We start from the raw sequence: 17,919 nt of genomic DNA on the forward strand, positions 1-17,919 counted from the left end.
GAGCAGGAGCTGTAGGAGAACCTGCTCAGGAATTCTGCTCTGAGCTGGCCTTCCCTGCCTCCTCCCATCCTGTCCCCATCCCAGGCAGCACTGTGGATGCTTCTACCCCTCTCCAGCAGTTGCTGCAGGTGCTGGATCCTCTCCCTCTCCTTAGGGAACTTTAATTAAGCTTTTAACCACAGGCAGTAGCCCAGCAGCAATTAAAGCCCCCCTCAGCAGGAGCTGTGAGCTCAGTGCTTAAACCAGGTCATTTTTTCAGGAAGAGCAGCCCCCAAAGATCTGCTGTCCCTCCTGCAGCAGCCAGTGGAGGTTATGGAATGGGAAAGATCCCTGGAAAATCCATCCGTGGGTGGTGCTTGTACAGCTTTTATCAGCAAAAGAGAACTCCTTGGACCTTCCTTTGTGGTTTTCTTGGTGATGCTTTCCCAGCTGCTGGGGGTGGAGGGATCCACAGGGATCAAGTCCAGCTCCTGGCCCTGCCCAGGACACCCCAACAATCCCCCCTGGCTCTGAGAGCATTGTCCAAATGCTCCAGGAGTTCTGGCAGCCTCGGGGCCGTGCCCATTCCCTGGGGAGCCTGGGCAGAGCAGGACAATCCTGGCCTGTCCCTCCTGGCTCCAGGGCACTGCTGTCCCACCGGCCAGGACCCCCAGGTCCCTTCCCAACGCTGCTCCCCAGCCTGTCCTGGATGCACTTGGCTGAGTCTGAAGATTCCATCTCCTGGCTTTCCAGGATCATCCAGGTGGGTTGTGCTGTTGGAACAGGAGATCAGGGGGGCCAAGCAGGACTTCCCTCTCCTGAGGCCGTGCTGGCTGTCACCCATGGCCGTGCTGGCTGTCACCCATGGCTGTGCTGTCCACCTGAGGTTTTTCAGTATTTCCCAGAATCATCTTTTCCAGGGTTTTACCAGGCACTGAAGTGAGACTGACAGCCCTGTGGTTTCCACAGTCATCCCTTGAAAACTGGGACCAGCTTCCAGCCAGCTGAGACCTCTCCAGAGTCCCAAGACTGCTCCAACATCATCGACAGAGGCTTTGTGACAACCTCAGAGAAAGCTCCAGAGGTTTCCAGAGGAAGGACAACCTAAGGAATGTGCTTGCTCAGAGATCTTGGATGGCTCCAGGATCCCCCTGGGGATGAGGGCAGATGCTCTTGAAAGCAGCTGAGAGAAAAACCAGCACAGGGATGGCCAGGCTGCTCCAGGACAAAGGTCCCACAAGGCAAAGATGAAGTGTGGGTATCCAGCCTCAGTTTGGGATGGAAGAAGGAGCTGGAGAAATGGTCCTGCAGGTCACTGCAAACCAGGGTAGCAGAGCAGGGAACCCTCCCCAGCCACAGCTGCCAGCAGGGTCTGGATTCAGCAGCCAGGGAGGCTGGGAAGGGGTTGAGATGCACAGTTCCTGTGAGGGTGCAATGCAGGGGATGGAGACAGCAGAGCTCCAAGCAGCTCCCACCACTTCCTGTGGTCCAAGCACCTGAGAAAGCCTCAGCTGTGAGGTCCAGACTTTTGTTTTCTGAGCCTTGGGGGGAAAAAAAGCAGCAACTGAAGTTGGAGGAAGAGGAAAATCTGTTCTCAAGACCAGGGGAAGCTTAATTTTGGGACAAGGGGCGAGTTCCCTTCGTGGAGGGCAGTGACTCCAGCAGGCAGCACCTTTGGATTAACAACATGAAGACAATGCTATGGTTTATTTAAACATAAATGCCATTTCTTAAAAAGAAACTAAAACCTCAGAGTGTAACCTCTGCCTTTGATGAAGAGGAAAGCATTGGGAAAAGCTGATTTTAAAAACAAAAGGCACTTAAAAATGGGCTCCAACTGAAAAGGATTTTGCACAAACCTCATGCCTGGAGCTGTTCAGAGTTCAGTGGCCACTTAAACAAATGCAGTGTAGAGAGCACAAGAGGACCAGAGGCACCCCTTCCTGTGCAGGGACAATCCCTGTCCCCAGAAGGAGGGACAGTTGTTCCCTCTCTCTTTTTTGGATGCTGTATTTCCTGGGCTGAGCGATCCACAAAGCCACTCCCCAAACCAGCTTTAAATCACATCTCCCACCCTCAGGGCAACGTGAAACAAGAAGAAAAAGGCCAATTTTTGGCATGTGTGGGAGGAAGGAAAACCAAAAGCTGGGAGATGCTGAGAACCATGGCTTGGCTGAGCAGGTTCCAAGAGCTCTGAAATCTACAGGGTAAGTCCTTGCTGGAGCTCGTTGTGGGTGCAAAGCGAGCCAAAAAGGTTCAAAAAGCCTCAGGAAAACCTTCTCCCTCCCCACCCCCAGTAAACTACACAGTAGTCCCTCAAGTGGCAACCTTTTCCCAGTCTTCCAAGCAAACCTTTCGCTGTGAAAAGGGGAGGACACAGACACTGCACCGGGGGAGCTGCAGGCCCAGCTGGGCTCGCGGCCCGGGCGACGTTCCAGCCGTCTGCGGGGGCTCGGGGTGGGAGCATGCCCAGGGAACATGCAGGGCTGGGGGAACGGGCTGGCTTTGGACAGGGGCTCAGCTGGCTGCCAGGGAGGGGGCAGCCACAGCCAAAGAGCAGCCTGGTGCTCGTTCTGCATCGTGTCCCTCGCTGGATGCCATGGTGGGAGCACCACGGTGAAGGTGCCACGTTGAGCACGGGCTCGGACATTCAGTAACTCATTAAGCTCCCCAATTAACTGCAAGCGTGTGCTGATGACAGGGTGCTGGTTGGCTGCTTAGTCTCAGAAAATACTTTTGGATTAATGGTGTAACTTAAGAGCTCCATAAATAAAAAGGGGACTTTCTCTTTTTTCCAATGACTAAAAGTAACCATGTCTGGAAAGGCATTGATGTATTTGCTGAGTAAGGCCTTGAGCAGGTTCCTCCATGTTCTTAGCAAGACCATCCGTGGAATCCATAAATAGGGGGTGGGAGGGGGAATTCTTCAACGTGGTGAGTCTTGGACAGAAGTGGGAGATTGCTCATTTTAGTCGCTCAACGAGTCCCTGCGTCAGTCCAAGGTGCAAAAGCTGGGATCTGGAGAGAGTTGCTAGGTGAGGGAAACATTCCAGGAGCTTCTCCCAGCACAGTTCCAGCAGGCTGGGCACCACCAGCCACATTTTGAACAGGGAGCCAGTCCGTTTGTTTTCGTGGATGTTGACCACCCCTCCGTGGATGTACATGCAGCCAGCCTGGGTGGGAAAGGGGGACAGGAGTTACAGAGGCAGGAAAAGCAGGAATGGGCTTCATTCCCACCTCCCAGCCTTCAGCAGGGCTGTCCCTGCCTCTGCCACTCGCTCTGGGATCCTCTGAGTCAAGGGAGGAATCGCTGCTGGAGGGGCCCTGTCTCATCCTAAACCACTTATGCACCACCCTGAGTGCTTTGCTCTGAGGTTGAGGTGACTTCTATCCCAAGAAATCCATTTTAGGAGTGTGGCAAACTGTTCATACAGTAGTACAGAGCCATACTCATGTTCCAGCTCAAAAGAATGGATTTTTAAACTCCACCCACCTCACACAGACATCCTGCATTCCCTTGGCTCAGCACAACCCTGCTCCAGGGATGACAGGAACACAGAGAGATGGGCAAAACTCAGCTGCTGAGTGGGTTTTTTTTTGTTTTTTTTCCACAGGCTGGCAAAGAAAGGGCATTCCAGCTGTCCAGGCAGTCACTGAGCTGCCTGGGAAACACCTTTATCAGACTTCCCAGGAAAAGCTGCTTTTATAACATTCCCCAAATGCAGTGACACCAAGGAATGTGATCTCTGCCCTGAGGAGCTGAGGGAGGTGAAGGCACAGCCCAGGCACTTCTTGCTGCCTGGTAATTATCAATCCCGGGTCTCCAGACTTCTACTTAAGGCCAAAAGCTCTGGCAATACCAACATTCCTTAGTGGCTTCCAAAGGGTTGGAAACAGCCTCATCCAATCCTTTACCTCAGGCTGTTCTCAGTAGGATAAAATCACTTTACTCAGGGAGTATTTGTGCTTTTTTTTTCTCCTTTTACAAGCAGGAACTGCTGTTCCCACACTGACTTGAAAAGCTCGAATTCTGCATCATTTCTTTCAGAAAGCAAAATGCACAGTGTGGCTCCACTCTTCAAAGAGCAGCAGGAAGAAGAGCCTCCCAAAAGCTGCTGCATGCAGTGGAGGTCACTTCCTTGGGAATCTCAGCTCTATCTGCAGCCCACAGCAAGGTAAGAGTGCTTGGAGGAACAAAAGGAGTCACTTACTGGGGTGACAGCAGCACAGTGGAAGTACACAGGCTCTGGCATGGCAGCTGGGAGCTTGACCCACTGGAAAGTTTGGAGATTCAGCTTCCAAACATCTCCCAGAATCACCTCTCCGTTGTAGCCCCCGCACACGAACACATCTGCAAGAGAGGGGATGTGGGGAGCTGCCAGACCAGCCCTGCAGGAACCAGGGACACGCTGGGAGAGAGCTCAGGGATCCCTCCCCACACAGCTTTGGGATCAGAAACTGTTTGAGCTCAACAAAGACTCCCAGGACCTCCCAAATCAGGCCCACCACAAAGCAGAGGCCACCTAAAGATTCCCAGACTGACTTGGGTGGAAGGGACCTCAAAGCCCATCAAGTTCCAGCCTGATGGGCAGGGACACCTCCCCCTGTCCCAGGCTGCTCCAGCCCCAGTGTCCAGCCTGGCCTTGGGCACTGCCAGGGATGCAGGGGCAGCCCCAGCTGCTCTGGCAATCCCAGCCCAGCCAGGAATTCCTCACTGCCAAGATCCCATCCCTGGCTGCCCTCTGGCACTGGGAGCCATTCCCTGGGTGCTGTCCCTGCAGGCCTTGGCCCCAGTCCCTCTGCAGCTCTCCTGGAGCCCCTTCAGGCCCTGCCAGGGGCTCTGAGCTCTCCCTGGATCCTTCTCCTCTCCAGGTGAGCACCCCCAGCTCTCCCAGCCTGGATCCCTGGGATCTGAGGGGCTCCAGCCCTGCAGCAGCTCCATGGGTTCCTCTGGGCTCTCTCCAGCAGCTCCAGGTGCTGCTGCTGTGTCCCCAGGGCTGGGGCAGCTCTGCAGGTGGGGCCTCACCTGAGAAGGGCAGAATCCCCCTGCCCTGCTGCCCACACTGGGGTCAGGATGGATTTCTGCCTCATGTCCCCCTTCCCAGCCTGCCCATGAGCCCCAGCCCCCCATGGCAGCCTCAGGGCTGGATGCCACTGCAGGCAGGGGAGCATTCCCTCTCCTCATAGCCCAGACACCTGGGCTTGATCAGATTCCAGGGGTTTTGAACCCCCAGGGAGCAGCCCCAGCTCCCAGCCCTGCCTTGCTCCCAGCTTTGCCCAAGTTCTCAGCTCAGGGGTGGCCAAATCCTGGTGGGCTGGAAGCATCTCCCAGCTCCTGCCTTACTTTTATTGGCACAATCAACACTCCTAGGAAATACAATCCAGCTTTTCCCTCCACCCTTCAACAGAGAGCATTCAGCCACTGACCTGAAGGGTTTGGAAAAGAGGGACCAAGATTGTAACTGGCTTTTCAGTGCAGGAGAAGGAATGGTGCTAAGTGGGCAGCTTCAAGCCTGTTAGTGAGGAAAAAATCCTCTTCCAGAAAAGCCATGTGGTCCCTGCAGTTCTCTCCAAGCCTCCCCTGTTTGGTTGTACAAGATACACCAATTTTCCAGAGGTAAATCTTACCATTTTTAATCTGCACACAGCTGTGGCATCTTCTGGCTGCTGGGAAACCTGGGGAGAATAATTTTGAAAATATGTATCAGCAATAATTGCTTTAAAGTGCTTGTGCAAGTGGTGATTTTGTCTCAACGTTTAATAATGGAGTTTCATTGTTAAGATGTTTTACTTTCCTGCTATCCCAGGTATAAAAGGTGCAATTTTAAGCAGCTGTTTCAGGTTTGAGTCCTAATTCCTCTCTGGGGAAGGAAGAAAAATGCTGGAATTTTGTTCCCCAGAGTCTCAAATCTGGCTTGGTGAAAAGCAGCTGTGAGATTCCAGGGACAGCCCAGGGCCTCAAAGGGAGCAGGGATGATCTGGATCCTCTGGGAGCAGATCCAGGCACTGCCACCTTTCACAGGCAGGGAGAGAGGGGAGCCAGAGTGCCAAACTCCCCTGGATGGGTCCATCCTCAGTGCTGCAGCACAAGCAGGATCTCAAATCCAGCATAAAGCCACAAACTGAACATACTGAACAAGAAAACTGCACCCTCAAGCATTGTGGCCACTCTGGCTCACAGGGAAAGGAAGGAAATGCCAGGCTCACCGACTTTCTCGTGAGGCTTTGTGGTGATCTCCTCCCAGGTGTTGGTTTCCAGGTTGTAGGCGTGGATCTGGGGGCAAGAACAGGAGCCATGAGATCTTCAGGGTGATGCAGCCACAGGCTCTGACCCACCAGAAATAAATCCCTTTTTTCCATTAAGTGGCAAACCCAAAAATAGCTGATCCCAGCCAGTGACTAAGCAGGTCTAAAATCACCTTTCAAGCTCCATCCCAGCTTTGCTATTTCAGCCCTACAGCTGAAAAAAAGAAAAGAATATTGCTTTTGAAAAGAGCTGGACCAATTAAAATCCACACCCTCGAGCTCTCAGAAGGATTTAGAAATACCTTTCTCCTGCTGCACACAGGGAGAAAAATGGGACAATGGAGAGATGAAATGTCATATGAAGTGCTGCAGACTCCACTTTTTGGGAAGCAGAGCACTATTTAAAGTGACCACAGATTCATCACTAAGACATTCTGTGGCAAATCCAGGTTTTACAGAAATAGGAGAACAATGTGCTCCCAATTATTTTTATTTTTTTTTTTACCAGGCTCTCCAGGCACAGCCAGATGCAGAGGCTGTGCTGGTATGTATGGAAAATCTCCTGTCCAGGGTTCCAAATGCCTCACCTTATCCAAGGAATAAGCTGTCCAGGAAGTTCCACCTCCCAGGATATAAATCCTTTGACCGTCATGAGCAATTTCATGTCTGTACCTGAAGGTGCAGAGCAGCACAATTAGCAACAACAGAAACCCTCCATCAAACAGAAATCACCATCAAACTCCAGGATTTGAGCAGAAATCCCAAGCCTGGCTCTGCTGCATCAGCCCCTCAGGCTGGGAGCATGCAGGAGATGTGGGAGTTTTCCTGAGCCCTCCAAGCAGCAGCCCAGAGGTCTGAAAGGCATTTTCTGATTGCAGAGTAATTATTAAATGATTAAGTGGAAGGATTAGTGAATATCAGGACAGCCATCAATATTCCAGCCCCTTCTAAGGGAAGTGTCCAAGGCCAGGCTGGACAGGGCTTGGAGCAACCTGGGATAGTGAAAAGTGTCCCTGCCCATGGCAGGGGGTGGAATTGGATTTATTTTAAGATTCCTATGAACCCAAACCATTCTGGGATTCTTTCATTCCCAATTCCCTGTTCTCAGTTGGACACCAAACCATGGATGAGAGAGACCAAAATCCTTCCTCCCAGTGCCACAACAAGTTCCAGGCAAAGGAGGGTTGGAAATGGCAACCAGAGCAAGGTATCCCAAAGCTCCCCATTCCCTGCCTCCCCAAAAAAGCTCCCTGAGGCTGCCCAGGCGCTCACCTCTCCTCTGGCATGTCACAGGACATATTGTTTGGCTTCAGCTGGATCCATTCCCGGGTGTTGAGGTCCAGCTTGTGGAGGTCAGTGCTGTAAATGTAGCCAGTTGTTCCTCCAAACACGTAGAGACACCCATTGATGATGGCCATGGCCTGGCAGAGAAACCAGAAAGGGCTTGGGACACCTGGGGCTGGAGGACAGGGAATTCCTGCTCCTCCAAAGCAGATGGGCACCAGCAAAAAGGGCCAGTCCTGTGGTGAGTGTGAATTCATTTCCTTGTCCACCTTGTTCATCCACTCTAGGAAAAGTCTTAAAAGGTGTAATTGTAATAGAAAGGAACCCTAGGAACTTGCATTTAGAGTTTTGTGTCTGAAGGGTTTTGACTATGAACTACTTCTTAAATCACTTTTTCCATCTTCATTTAGAACTTTGGGTTTTGAAGGTTTTGACTATGACCCACTCCTTACATCACTTTTTTATTTTTATTTAGAGTTTTGTGTTTTAAGGGCTTTGACTACCAACCACTCCTTCAATCACTTTTTCCATCTCCATTTAGAACTTTGGGTTCTGAAGGTTTTGACTACCAACCACTCCTTAAATCACTTCCTCATTTTCATTTCGAGTTTTGGCTTTTGAAGGTTTTTGACTACCAAGCCCTCCTTAAATCCAACTTTTCTCATTCAGCTGCACCAGGCATTTAATGAACAAATTCTGCCCTTTCTAACGAGGAGAAAACCTCCTTTCCTTTGAAATCCCCACGAACCAAGGCTGCTTCATTTCTTCACGAAGGACACCTGCTTTCCCTCACGCTTTTCCCCAGGGGGAGCAGCTCTGGTGAGGCACAGAGAGGGGACTGAGGAGCTGAGAGCCCTCCTCAGGGCTCCCTGAGGCCCGTACCTGGCCGTAGATGCGGTTGGGTTTCTTGCCGCGGCAGCTGAGCAGAGCCCATCTCTTGTACTTGACGTTGCACACGTGGACGTCGTTCCCGTTGCTCTCTCCGAAGGGGATCCCGGTGCCCCCAAACACCAGGAGGTTGTTGCCATGTAAGACAACTGAAAACAGGGGAAAACAGGGGTGTGCTCATGGCTGGGAGAGCAGCAGAACAGGGTTCATCCAGGCTGGGCTGGCCTTGGACCAACCTGCTCTAGGGAAGGTTGCCCATAGCATGGGATTGGATGATCTTTAAGCTCTCTTCTAACCCAAATAATTTGTCCAGGCTGGGCTGGGCTTGGAGCAAGCTGCTCTATGGAAGGTGTCCCTATCCATGGTATGGGACTGGATGATCTTTAAGCTCCCTTCCAACCCAAACCATTCCCAAATCATTTTTCCAGGACTGGGCTTGGAGCAACCTGCTCTAGGGAAGGTGTCCTAGAGGTGTCCTTAAGGATCACTGGATGATCCTTAAGCTCCCTTCCAACCCAAACCATTCCAGGTTTCCCTGCTCTGGAGACAGCTCAGTGCTGTTCAAATTCCCTACAATCCACCCCCTGCACTGATGGCTTTGAGAGGCTCTAAAGGAGAAAGGATCCCAACTAAAACCATGGTAACCAAAGGTCTGCTTTGAAAAGTGAACAAAGACAGCTATTTTTGGATGCTTGGAGATGTCTGCATGAGGCACCTTCCTGCTGAAAGCACATCAAGGTAAACACCTGGAAAACACCTCTTGCTTTCCCATTTTTTTCTTTCCCTCTGCCTCGACCAAGCAAAAATGGAAAGAAAAATCCCAAACCCGACCCAACCTCGGGGCCTACTTGGAAAAACAGCATCCAGATTTCCAATTCTTGCCTGGGTTAAAATAGGCAGGATTAAAATAGCTCCAGGAGCAGGCACGGGAGGAGCTGGATTTCCGTACGTACGTGACATGGAGGCCAGCTCCCTGGGCATGTAGCCTTCGGTGCCCATCTGGTGCCAGGTGTCTGTGGCAAAGTTGTACCTCCAGAGCTCCCTGAAGAGGGGGTAGTCCTCGTTCTCTGGGCCCCCAGACTCATCGTAGTCGGGATTGTAGCCCCCAAAGACGTAGAGGTTGGAACTGTCGGCCACACAGCGATGGCCGCTCCTGGCCGGGGGGCACCTGTGCCCTGGAGCAGGAGGAGGAGGAGGAGAAACAACAGCTCCACAAGGGCTCAGGGTGTGCCCCAGGCCCTGCAGGGCACAAGACACCTTCTTCATCCACTCTGTGAACAGTCTTAAAAAGGGTAATTGTAATAGAAAGGAACCCTTGCATTTAGAGTTTTGTGTCTTAAGGGCTTTGACTATCAACCACTTCTTAAATCACTTTTTTATTTTCATTCAGAGCTTTGGGTTTTGAAGGTTTTTGACTACCAACCACTCCTTCAATCACTTTTTTCATCTTCATTTAGAACTTTGGGTTTTGAAGGTTTTGACTATGACCCACTCCTTACATCACTTCTTTATTTTTATTTAGAGTTTTGTGTTTTAAGGGCTTTGACTACCAACCACTCCTTCAATCACTTTTTCCATCTCCATTTAGAACTTTGGGTTTTGAAGGTTTTGACTATGACCCACTCCTTACATCACTTTTTTATTTTTATTTAGAGTTTTGTGTTTTATTTTGTGTTTTGTCGTTTTTTGTGTTTGACTACCAACCGCTCCTTCAATCACTTTTTCCATCTCCATTTAGAACTTTGGGTTCTGAAGGTTTTGACTACCAACCACTCCTTAAATTACTTCCTCATTTTCATTTTGAGTTTTGGCTTTTGAAGGTTTTTGACTACGAACCCCTCCTTAAATCCAACTTTTCTCATTCAGCTGCACCAGGCATTTAATGAACAAATTCTGGGCTGGATTCCACGGGGAATCCACTGGGAAGGGCCTGTGCAGCACGAGGAAAGGGCTTTGGAAGGACAAGCTGGCAAAGGGACACTCTGTGTGTCACCAGCCCATCCCTGGACCACGTGGCAGTTGTGGGCACTACAGCCCTTCTGAGGTGTTGGAGGAAATCCCTCTTCTTTCATTCTGTCTGGCAAATTTCACTTAGAAACAATTGCAAATGTCTGTATTTAAAACTGCCCAATAGAGCAAAGAATGAAGGATTTGCTTTTCCTCCTCCAGGACACCTCCCAGTGACTTCCCTCTTTGCTCCTTGGATCTCAAGACTTTGTCTCAGTCACTGAACAGGTCTGACAGAGCAGGGAAATCTGCTCCTGAGTTAAGGCATTTGCACTGGGAGGAGCAGGGAATCCAGCTGAGATCCTGCAGGCAGATGCAGCCCTGCCCAAAAGGAATCCTCTGCCTGCCCACCCCTAAAAACTCAATGGAAATAAAAGCAGGGAGGACAATGCCAGCTCAGCTCTCCACTGGAACAGATAAAAAGATGGATTCAGCCAGGAAAAACAAACCAGGAATATTCACAAGTAACAGAAATCAAGGTCTTGGCTGACAATTGGCCAAAGCAAACCCAAACAAATCAGTGACCTTCACCTCCCACCTGCTCCTGGATTTTAGGAGAGAAAAGGAGCCAGGGTAGCATCTAATGAGGACCCAGAATGTTTTCTTCTGTTATCATTCCCAGCAGTGAATCAAACACTGCAAAAAAAAAAAAAAAAAAAAAAAAAAAAAGAAAAAAGGGTTATGAAGCATTTTTCCTACAGAAAAAGTGAAAAAAAAAAAAGATTTGTCCAGACCAAATAATGAACTTGAGCTGAGCAGAAGCAGCTTTGCTTAATCATGTTCAGCTCTGGTCCAAAATTAAGCTGCTCTCCGGGGTTCAGACAAGGTTTTGACAGATTTGGGGTGTTTCCAGGAGTAATTGTGTCTCACAGCAATTCCCACTTAGAAAACTAATAAGCACTGGCTGAAAAGAGGGGAAGAAAGTTAAGGAATTAAGGGGAAAATCTGTACTGGGGACATGAATGTTTGTGCACAGAAGAGGGGGGTATTCCACATCCCAATTTAAGAGCTGGTAAGGAATTAGGAGTTCAGATATTATATCAAATAGAGATTTCATTTCCCTCTAGTTCTAACACTTGCCATGAGAATTTTCCAGAGGGAAAAGAGAAGAATAAGGCTGAGTTTTATATAAAGCAAATAAACTAAAGGTAAGAGGAGTAATTCTAAGAAAATAAATTAAACCACACCACCCAGGAGGCCTTCACTGCCATCCACCTCCCAAAATCACCCAGGGAAGGCAGCTGACCTTGCCAGAAATTCCAATTTTCAACAGGAAGGGGTCCCACATCCCTGGAAGGGTCCAAGGCCAGGCTTGGAGCACCCTGGGACAGAACTAACCCTGCTCAAGGGTGAATTCTGCCAAACTCCATGGCTCCCATAAAGAGCTGCATTTCCATGTCATGAGGGCTCACTGGGTGATTCACAGCTCCTGCTGACATGCAGGAGAGGTTTGCAGCAGGTTTTGCTGCCCATTCCACACGTGTAACTTTTAGGTGGGGAAAATCCCAGGATTTGCTGAGTTTTGTCATGAGCAAAGCCCCTTTTCCCAGAGCTGAACCCCAAAACACCCAAAGCTCAGGGCAGCAAGGCCCCACTGTATGAAAAGCTGGAATTCTGCAGGTCCTGCTGGGAATTCCTTGATGCTGGACATGGGAAGCAGCAGGATCTGCCAGGTCTGGGGGGAACAGGTTGTAAAGTGATGGAAAATGGCTTTAACATGGATGGATGGATGGATGGATGGATGGATGGATGGATGGATATGATCTGGGAAGCACACACTTGCCCAGTTTAAGATTCCAGAGAGAAGCAGGAAGGAAGGATGGGAAGGTGCATTTACAAGGAGGTTCTTTTTCCTTAGTGCTGAGGGCAAAAATGGGAACAGTAACATTTTCAGGGAATAAGTTCCAGCATCAGAATGAAATTTCACAACAGGATGAGAGGAAACAGCCTCAAGCTGTGCCAGGGGAGGCTCAGAGTGGATGTCAGGAGGAATTTCCTCATGGAAAGGGTTGTTAAACATTGGAAGGGGCTGCTCAGGGAGGTCTGGAGTCTCCATCCCCACCTGGAGGTGTCCAAGGATGTGGCACTCAGGGCTCTGGGCTGGGGACAAGGTGGGAATTAGTCACAGCTTGAATTTGAGGTGCCTCTCCCTGCTCACACAGAGCCCCAGGCACCTCATGTTCTCCAGGGGAGTCCCAGGTCTCCAGGGAAGCAGCAGATCTTCCCCAGGGAAGCTCTGCTTGTTGCATCTGGTGCTGGACAGCCTCAAAAGCAAAAGGTGAGCACCAGGCTGAGCCTCCTGAGCCAGCAGCTCCTCCTTGCAGATCTATGAGTGGATGGATGTCCTGGTGGAGGAGCATCCCAGCCTGGTCAGCAAGGTCCAGATGGGGCAGAGCTACGAGCAGCGGCCTCTGTACGTGCTGAAGGTGGGTCCTGGGGCAGCCTGGCCTGAAAATGCCCCTCAGGGTGAGAGGCTGGGCCAGGGCAGCCTCAGGCTGCAATCAGCAGCAATTTCCCCATGGAAAGGGCTCAGGCTGCCCAGGGAGCTTTGGAGTGCCCAGCCCTGGAGGTGTCTGAGGAACTCCTGCAGGTGGCACTCAGGGCTCTGGGCTGGGCACAAGGTGGGCACGGGGCACAGGGTGGATTCCATGGGCTGGGAGGGCTTTTCCAACCCAATGGACTCAGTGATTCCAGGCTGAAGCATCACCACAGGGACAGAATTAAGGAAAATCCTAATTAAGGGCTGAGCCATCCAACAGAAAGGGGCTGGCTGGGCACTGTCCTGCTCCATTCCCCTGACTCACCCAGGAGTTCTGAGGGAGCTGCTGCACTGACAATCCCAAGCTGCTCCTGACTGAACTCCTCTCCTGCAGGAGCTGTCATTAGGACAGGGCTGAGACAAGAAGGTGTTTCCAGATGTGACACTGGAGCAAAGGAGGCTCAGGGGGCCCTTGTGGCTCTGCACAAGTCCCTGCCAGGAGGGCACAGCCGGGGGGGTCGGGCTGTGCTCCAGGGAACAGGGACAGGAGCAGAGGGAACGGCCTCAGGCTGGGCCAGGGCAGCTCAGGGGGGATTTTGGGACAATTCCTTCATGGAAAGGGTGGCCAGGCACTGGCACAGCTGCCCAGGGCAGGGATGGAGCCCCCATTCCTGCAGGGGTTTCAAAGCCCTGTGGATGTGGCCCATGGGGACGTGGGCAGTGGTGGCCATGGCAGGGCTGGGAATGGATGGACTCAGTGGTCTGAGAGACCTTTTCCAACTGCAAAGATTCCATCATTGCATGGATATGAGGTTGTTGAGAGCCTCCTGAAACCATCCTTTTCCTTATGACTGTCAGAAACCCTAAACAAATCCATTTCTATCTCAGGGGTGGGTGTGCAGAGGAATGGGGCCAGACTGCTCAGTGACAGGAGAAGGGACAATGGGCACAAACTGAAACACAGGAAATTCCAGCTGGATATGAGGAAAAACTTCTGCTTTGAGAATGATGGGGCACTGAACAAGGTTCCCAGGGAAGCTGGGGCTGCCCCTGCATCCCTGGCAGTGCCCAAGGCCAGGCTGGATGGGGCTGGAGCCACCTGGGACAGTGGGAGGTGTCCCTGCCATGTCACACTGGATGGGCTGAGTTCCCTTCCCACCCAAACCATCCCATAATTGTACACTCCTTTATCAGTTCCCTTTTTTCCCAAGCTGATTTAATCCCAGTATCCACTCCAGGGTTATCTGCAGCACTTTGAGAACCTCAAAGTCCTTCCTGTCAGGGGAACAGGAACAGTGAAAAGCCTGTGCTGTTCTCAGGGTGTCTGTCCCAAGCAATCCATGATTTAACCCCACAAATGCCAGTGCAAGGCCACCCCCCAGGTGTGTGTTACACCACCTCAGTAGCAGCACCACCAGCAGCAGAATTTCTACTTCCAGCCCTACTTTTGGAAATACAAACAGAATAACTACAGGGTGTAAACCCAACAAATCCACCATGGCTTTGGATCCTCCTCTTTTGCACATCCCACATCCATGGTGAATATCCAGGCCTGTGCACACGTCCTTTTCTCTGCTTTTTAAAGCTTTCTAAAGATGGTTTTGTGATTATTTTTCCTCCTGCCTGGATTTTCAACATCCACAACAGCAGGACTGAATCTCTCCTTTTCCATTTCTGATCCCTGCAGGAATCCTGAAGGCCATTTAGGACAAGGGCTGAACCAGAACAAGACAAGTCAATATTGACTTTGACTCCCATCTTCAAAGTTCCATCTTTTCCACAGCAGCTGGACAAAGTAAGTTTGGAACTCGTGGAATTGGAGTCCCTCAGGAATGTTTGGATAAGCAGGATTGGGAATGCACTGCTGAGAGTGAGGTTTAAAACCTCTTTGTTCACCCAGCTGTGTTCAGATCCCACCCTCCCCTTCCTGGGCAGGCTGCCCACGCCTGGGCAATTCCCAAGAGGAAACATTCCCATGAGGAAACATTCCCAAGAGGAAATTGGGAATTGGGAAACATTCCCAGCTGTAGCTGGGTCCCTGAACAACGGCTCTGAGGGGCTGAGGGAAAATGGGAGAAGCCAGAGGATCCAGCCAAGGATGCCAAACACAACCTGCAGGTCAGCCAAGAGATTTCCTGGTACTGCTGAGAGCTCCAAGGTGTGTTTCCAGAATTATCATCCTGGGTTTGGATCAATGTCCAGAGGGGCTGGGAACACAAAGCCTGAGAGGAGCCCCTGAGGGAGCTGGGGGTGCTCAGCCTGCAGCAAAGGAGACTCAGGGCTGCCCCCATCGCTCTCTGCAGCTCCTGAAAGGTGCCTGGGCTCAGCTGCCCTTGGGCTCTTTCTCCAGCAGCACTGACACAGCCAGAGCACACAGCCTCGAGCTGTGCCAAGGGAAATTCAGGCTGGAGAGCAGGAAAAAGCTTTTCCAGCAAGGGGGATCAAGTTCTGCAATGGCTGCCTGGGGAGGTGGTGCAGTCCCCAGCCCTGGGTGTGTTTGACAGCCTGGATGTGGCACTGGGGGCCAGGGGCTGCCTGAGGGGTTGGGCTGGGCTGGGCTCTTGAGGGTCTCTCCCAGCCAAGGGATTCTGTGAACAGGTCTGGCTCTCCCAGGCTTTGTTTCCAAAATCTTTGGGCCAATCCCATTTGAAAGGATTTTACACCACTAAAACTGAGTGATCCTTGGGTTGGAGCATAAAGGAAAATAAGAGGAATTCTGGAGAATGAAAACCACAGAGCTGGGAAGATCACCTGGCCCAAAGTCCTGTGGGAAAAGGACCTGGCACGAGGCTGTTGGGCACCTTGAGCAGCCACATCCAGAAGCCCTGCAGGGACTCCAGCACATCCCAGACAATGCTGGTCCCAGACAATGCTGCTTGTCACTGGAAAATGTCATTTTTCCATTGGGATGAAGCTTCCCAGCACACCCTGTCCCACTGCTCCTTGTCCTGTCCATGGCAAGGGAGACCCTCCATCCTCTTCATCTCCATTCTTTAGGGCCTGGGGAACCCCAGGGAGGTTCCATGTAAGAAAACAAACCTGGGAACCCTGGAAGAGAACTTGGAGCCCAGGAACAAATCAGGTTGGAGGAAATGGAATGAGGGGGAAAATTCCTCTCTCAGTGGTTATGTAAGGGCTGCTGCTGGAGCTCTATAAATAGGACCTCACAGGTGGCAAACTCCAAAAATCCAGGGTTTTTTTGGGGTGGGTTTAGGCTGCTTTGGGTGGCCAGGTGAGCTGGGGAGCTGCAGGGAGGGACAGGATCCGTGCAGGATCAGGAGGGTGCAATTCCCAACGCTCCCAACCCAGCAAGGGGAGAGCAGCAGGGCCTGTGGTGCCAAAAAAGGCATTTCCAGGCAAGGAGGGAGATGGGGCTGAGCATTTGCCCAAAAATAGAAGGTGTGGAGCCACTCAGCAAATTCCCAGTGCTGCTGGAAGAGCCTGGAAGGCTGAGCCAGAGCATGGAATGAGGGAAATAGATTTGTAGGGAAAAGAGAGGGCAGGTTTCAGGGATGGGAAGGTGGATGGAAAGGCCATTCCCAGCTGCTGCTGCTGCTGCTGCCACCCCTGAGGGGCTTCTTGTTCCACATGTGAGTGGCAGCAAAGGGCTCCTGGCCCTGGGATGTGCAGCTCCAGGTCAGGAGGAGGGATAAGGGAAAATGGGATATTCCACAGCAGCTGGGAGTGTCACAGGGCCAGGAGTGTCCCACAGCCCTCCCAGTGCTGCACAACTTCCCAATCCTGTGATCCCGGGGTAACCTCAGCCTCCCCCTGGAATGTTTGGGGGGTTTTGGGGTGACAGAGATCCAGGAATGATGGAATAACCCTTCAGCATCCAGCCTTGCAGGAGAGAGCTGGAATTGTCCCAGGGAAAATTTCCCACTTTTCCCAGGGACCAGGACTAAGCTGATGTCACAGCCCAGGCAGGATGTCCCCTGCCAGGATTGTAGGGATGTCCCAAAACCCCGATACAGTGGGGTAGATGTCCCAAAAACCCCAACAGACTGGGACTGTAGAGTGGGGGGATCCCAGGGGTCAGCCCAGGCTTATCCAAGGTGGCTGAAATGGGGCTGATCCCTGTGGGGTACCCCTATCCCCACACCCATGGGGGCATCCAGGCACCTCCCAGCACCTGGGGGACGCTACATGGGTTGTAGGAGAGGGTGACCCCAAATCCATTTATAAAAGGATAACTGCCCCCCACCCCTGATTCCAGGCTCCATACCCCCGGATCATTGGGATGGGAACAGCCCAGCTCCCCCCACACCATTCCCGGCTTTGGGGGACAGGGTGACCCCATTATTCCCGGTCTGCTGGGGCACCCCAGCTGCCCCTGGGAATGTCCCAGAGGCAGGGACAGTTGTCCCCTCGGTGTCCCTGTCCCCTCATGGCCTTGGGGACACGCGTGTCCCAGCCTGGGACAGCGGGACCGTGTGGCTGGGGTCAGCAGACCTCTCCGGGGTTGGGGGTGCCCCATTAAGGACCCCCCAGAAATGGGGGTGCCCCGCTCCCGAGCACCGTGGGAAGGGGTAATTCTGATCACAGACTGCTTGAAGAATGGGTCTGTCCCAGCCCTGATGCTCTGGGATGGGGGTGCTCGGTCCAGGACCCCTCAGGACCTTGGGCACGGCGGTGTCCCGGTCCCTGACCCCCAGAGACGGGGATGCCCCGACCCCGACCCCGACCCCCTCAGGACCTTACAAACGGGGCTATCCCGGTCGCGGTCCCCTGAGATGGGGATGCTGCGCTCTCAGACCCCTCGGGGTGGGGGCTGCCCCGCTCCCGAACCCCTTCTGGGCCTTGGGCTCGGGGTCATCCCCGGCGCTGACCGCCACTCACCCGCCGCCCGCGGCCTGCCCGGCAGCTGCACGAAGCGGTTCAGGATCCCTCCCCCGCCGCCATCGCCGCCTCCCGCGGCGCCGCCCGCGCCCTCCCCGAGCCCGTCCCGGGCCGCGGCCGCCGCCGACATGGCCCGTCCGCTGCCTGAGGGACGGAGCGCCAACCGCCAATCAGCGCCGAGCTTCTTCGGCCGGAAC

At 52.4% G+C, this 17,919-nt stretch overlaps 1 protein-coding gene across 1 annotated transcript; it reads right to left on the bottom strand.

The window, feature by feature from the left end:
- Window positions 1-1,652: 1,652 nt before the first annotated feature.
- Window positions 1,653-17,880, bottom strand: KLHDC10 (kelch domain containing 10). The gene is made up of 9 exons (XM_054631107.2): window positions 17,723-17,880; window positions 9,351-9,572; window positions 8,392-8,546; window positions 7,498-7,646; window positions 6,813-6,897; window positions 6,187-6,253; window positions 5,608-5,655; window positions 4,191-4,330; window positions 1,653-3,152 (listed from the first exon to the last, which is right to left on the bottom strand). Exons 1-9 carry the CDS (start codon window positions 17,850-17,852, stop codon window positions 2,943-2,945), a joined length of 1,206 nt encoding a protein of 401 aa, XP_054487082.1. The 5' UTR covers window positions 17,853-17,880; the 3' UTR covers window positions 1,653-2,942.
- Window positions 17,881-17,919: the final 39 nt, after the last annotated feature.

The sequence above is a fragment of the Agelaius phoeniceus genome, chromosome 5, assembly GCF_051311805.1.
Source record: "Agelaius phoeniceus isolate bAgePho1 chromosome 5, bAgePho1.hap1, whole genome shotgun sequence".
Lineage (NCBI taxonomy): Eukaryota > Metazoa > Chordata > Aves > Passeriformes > Icteridae > Agelaius > Agelaius phoeniceus.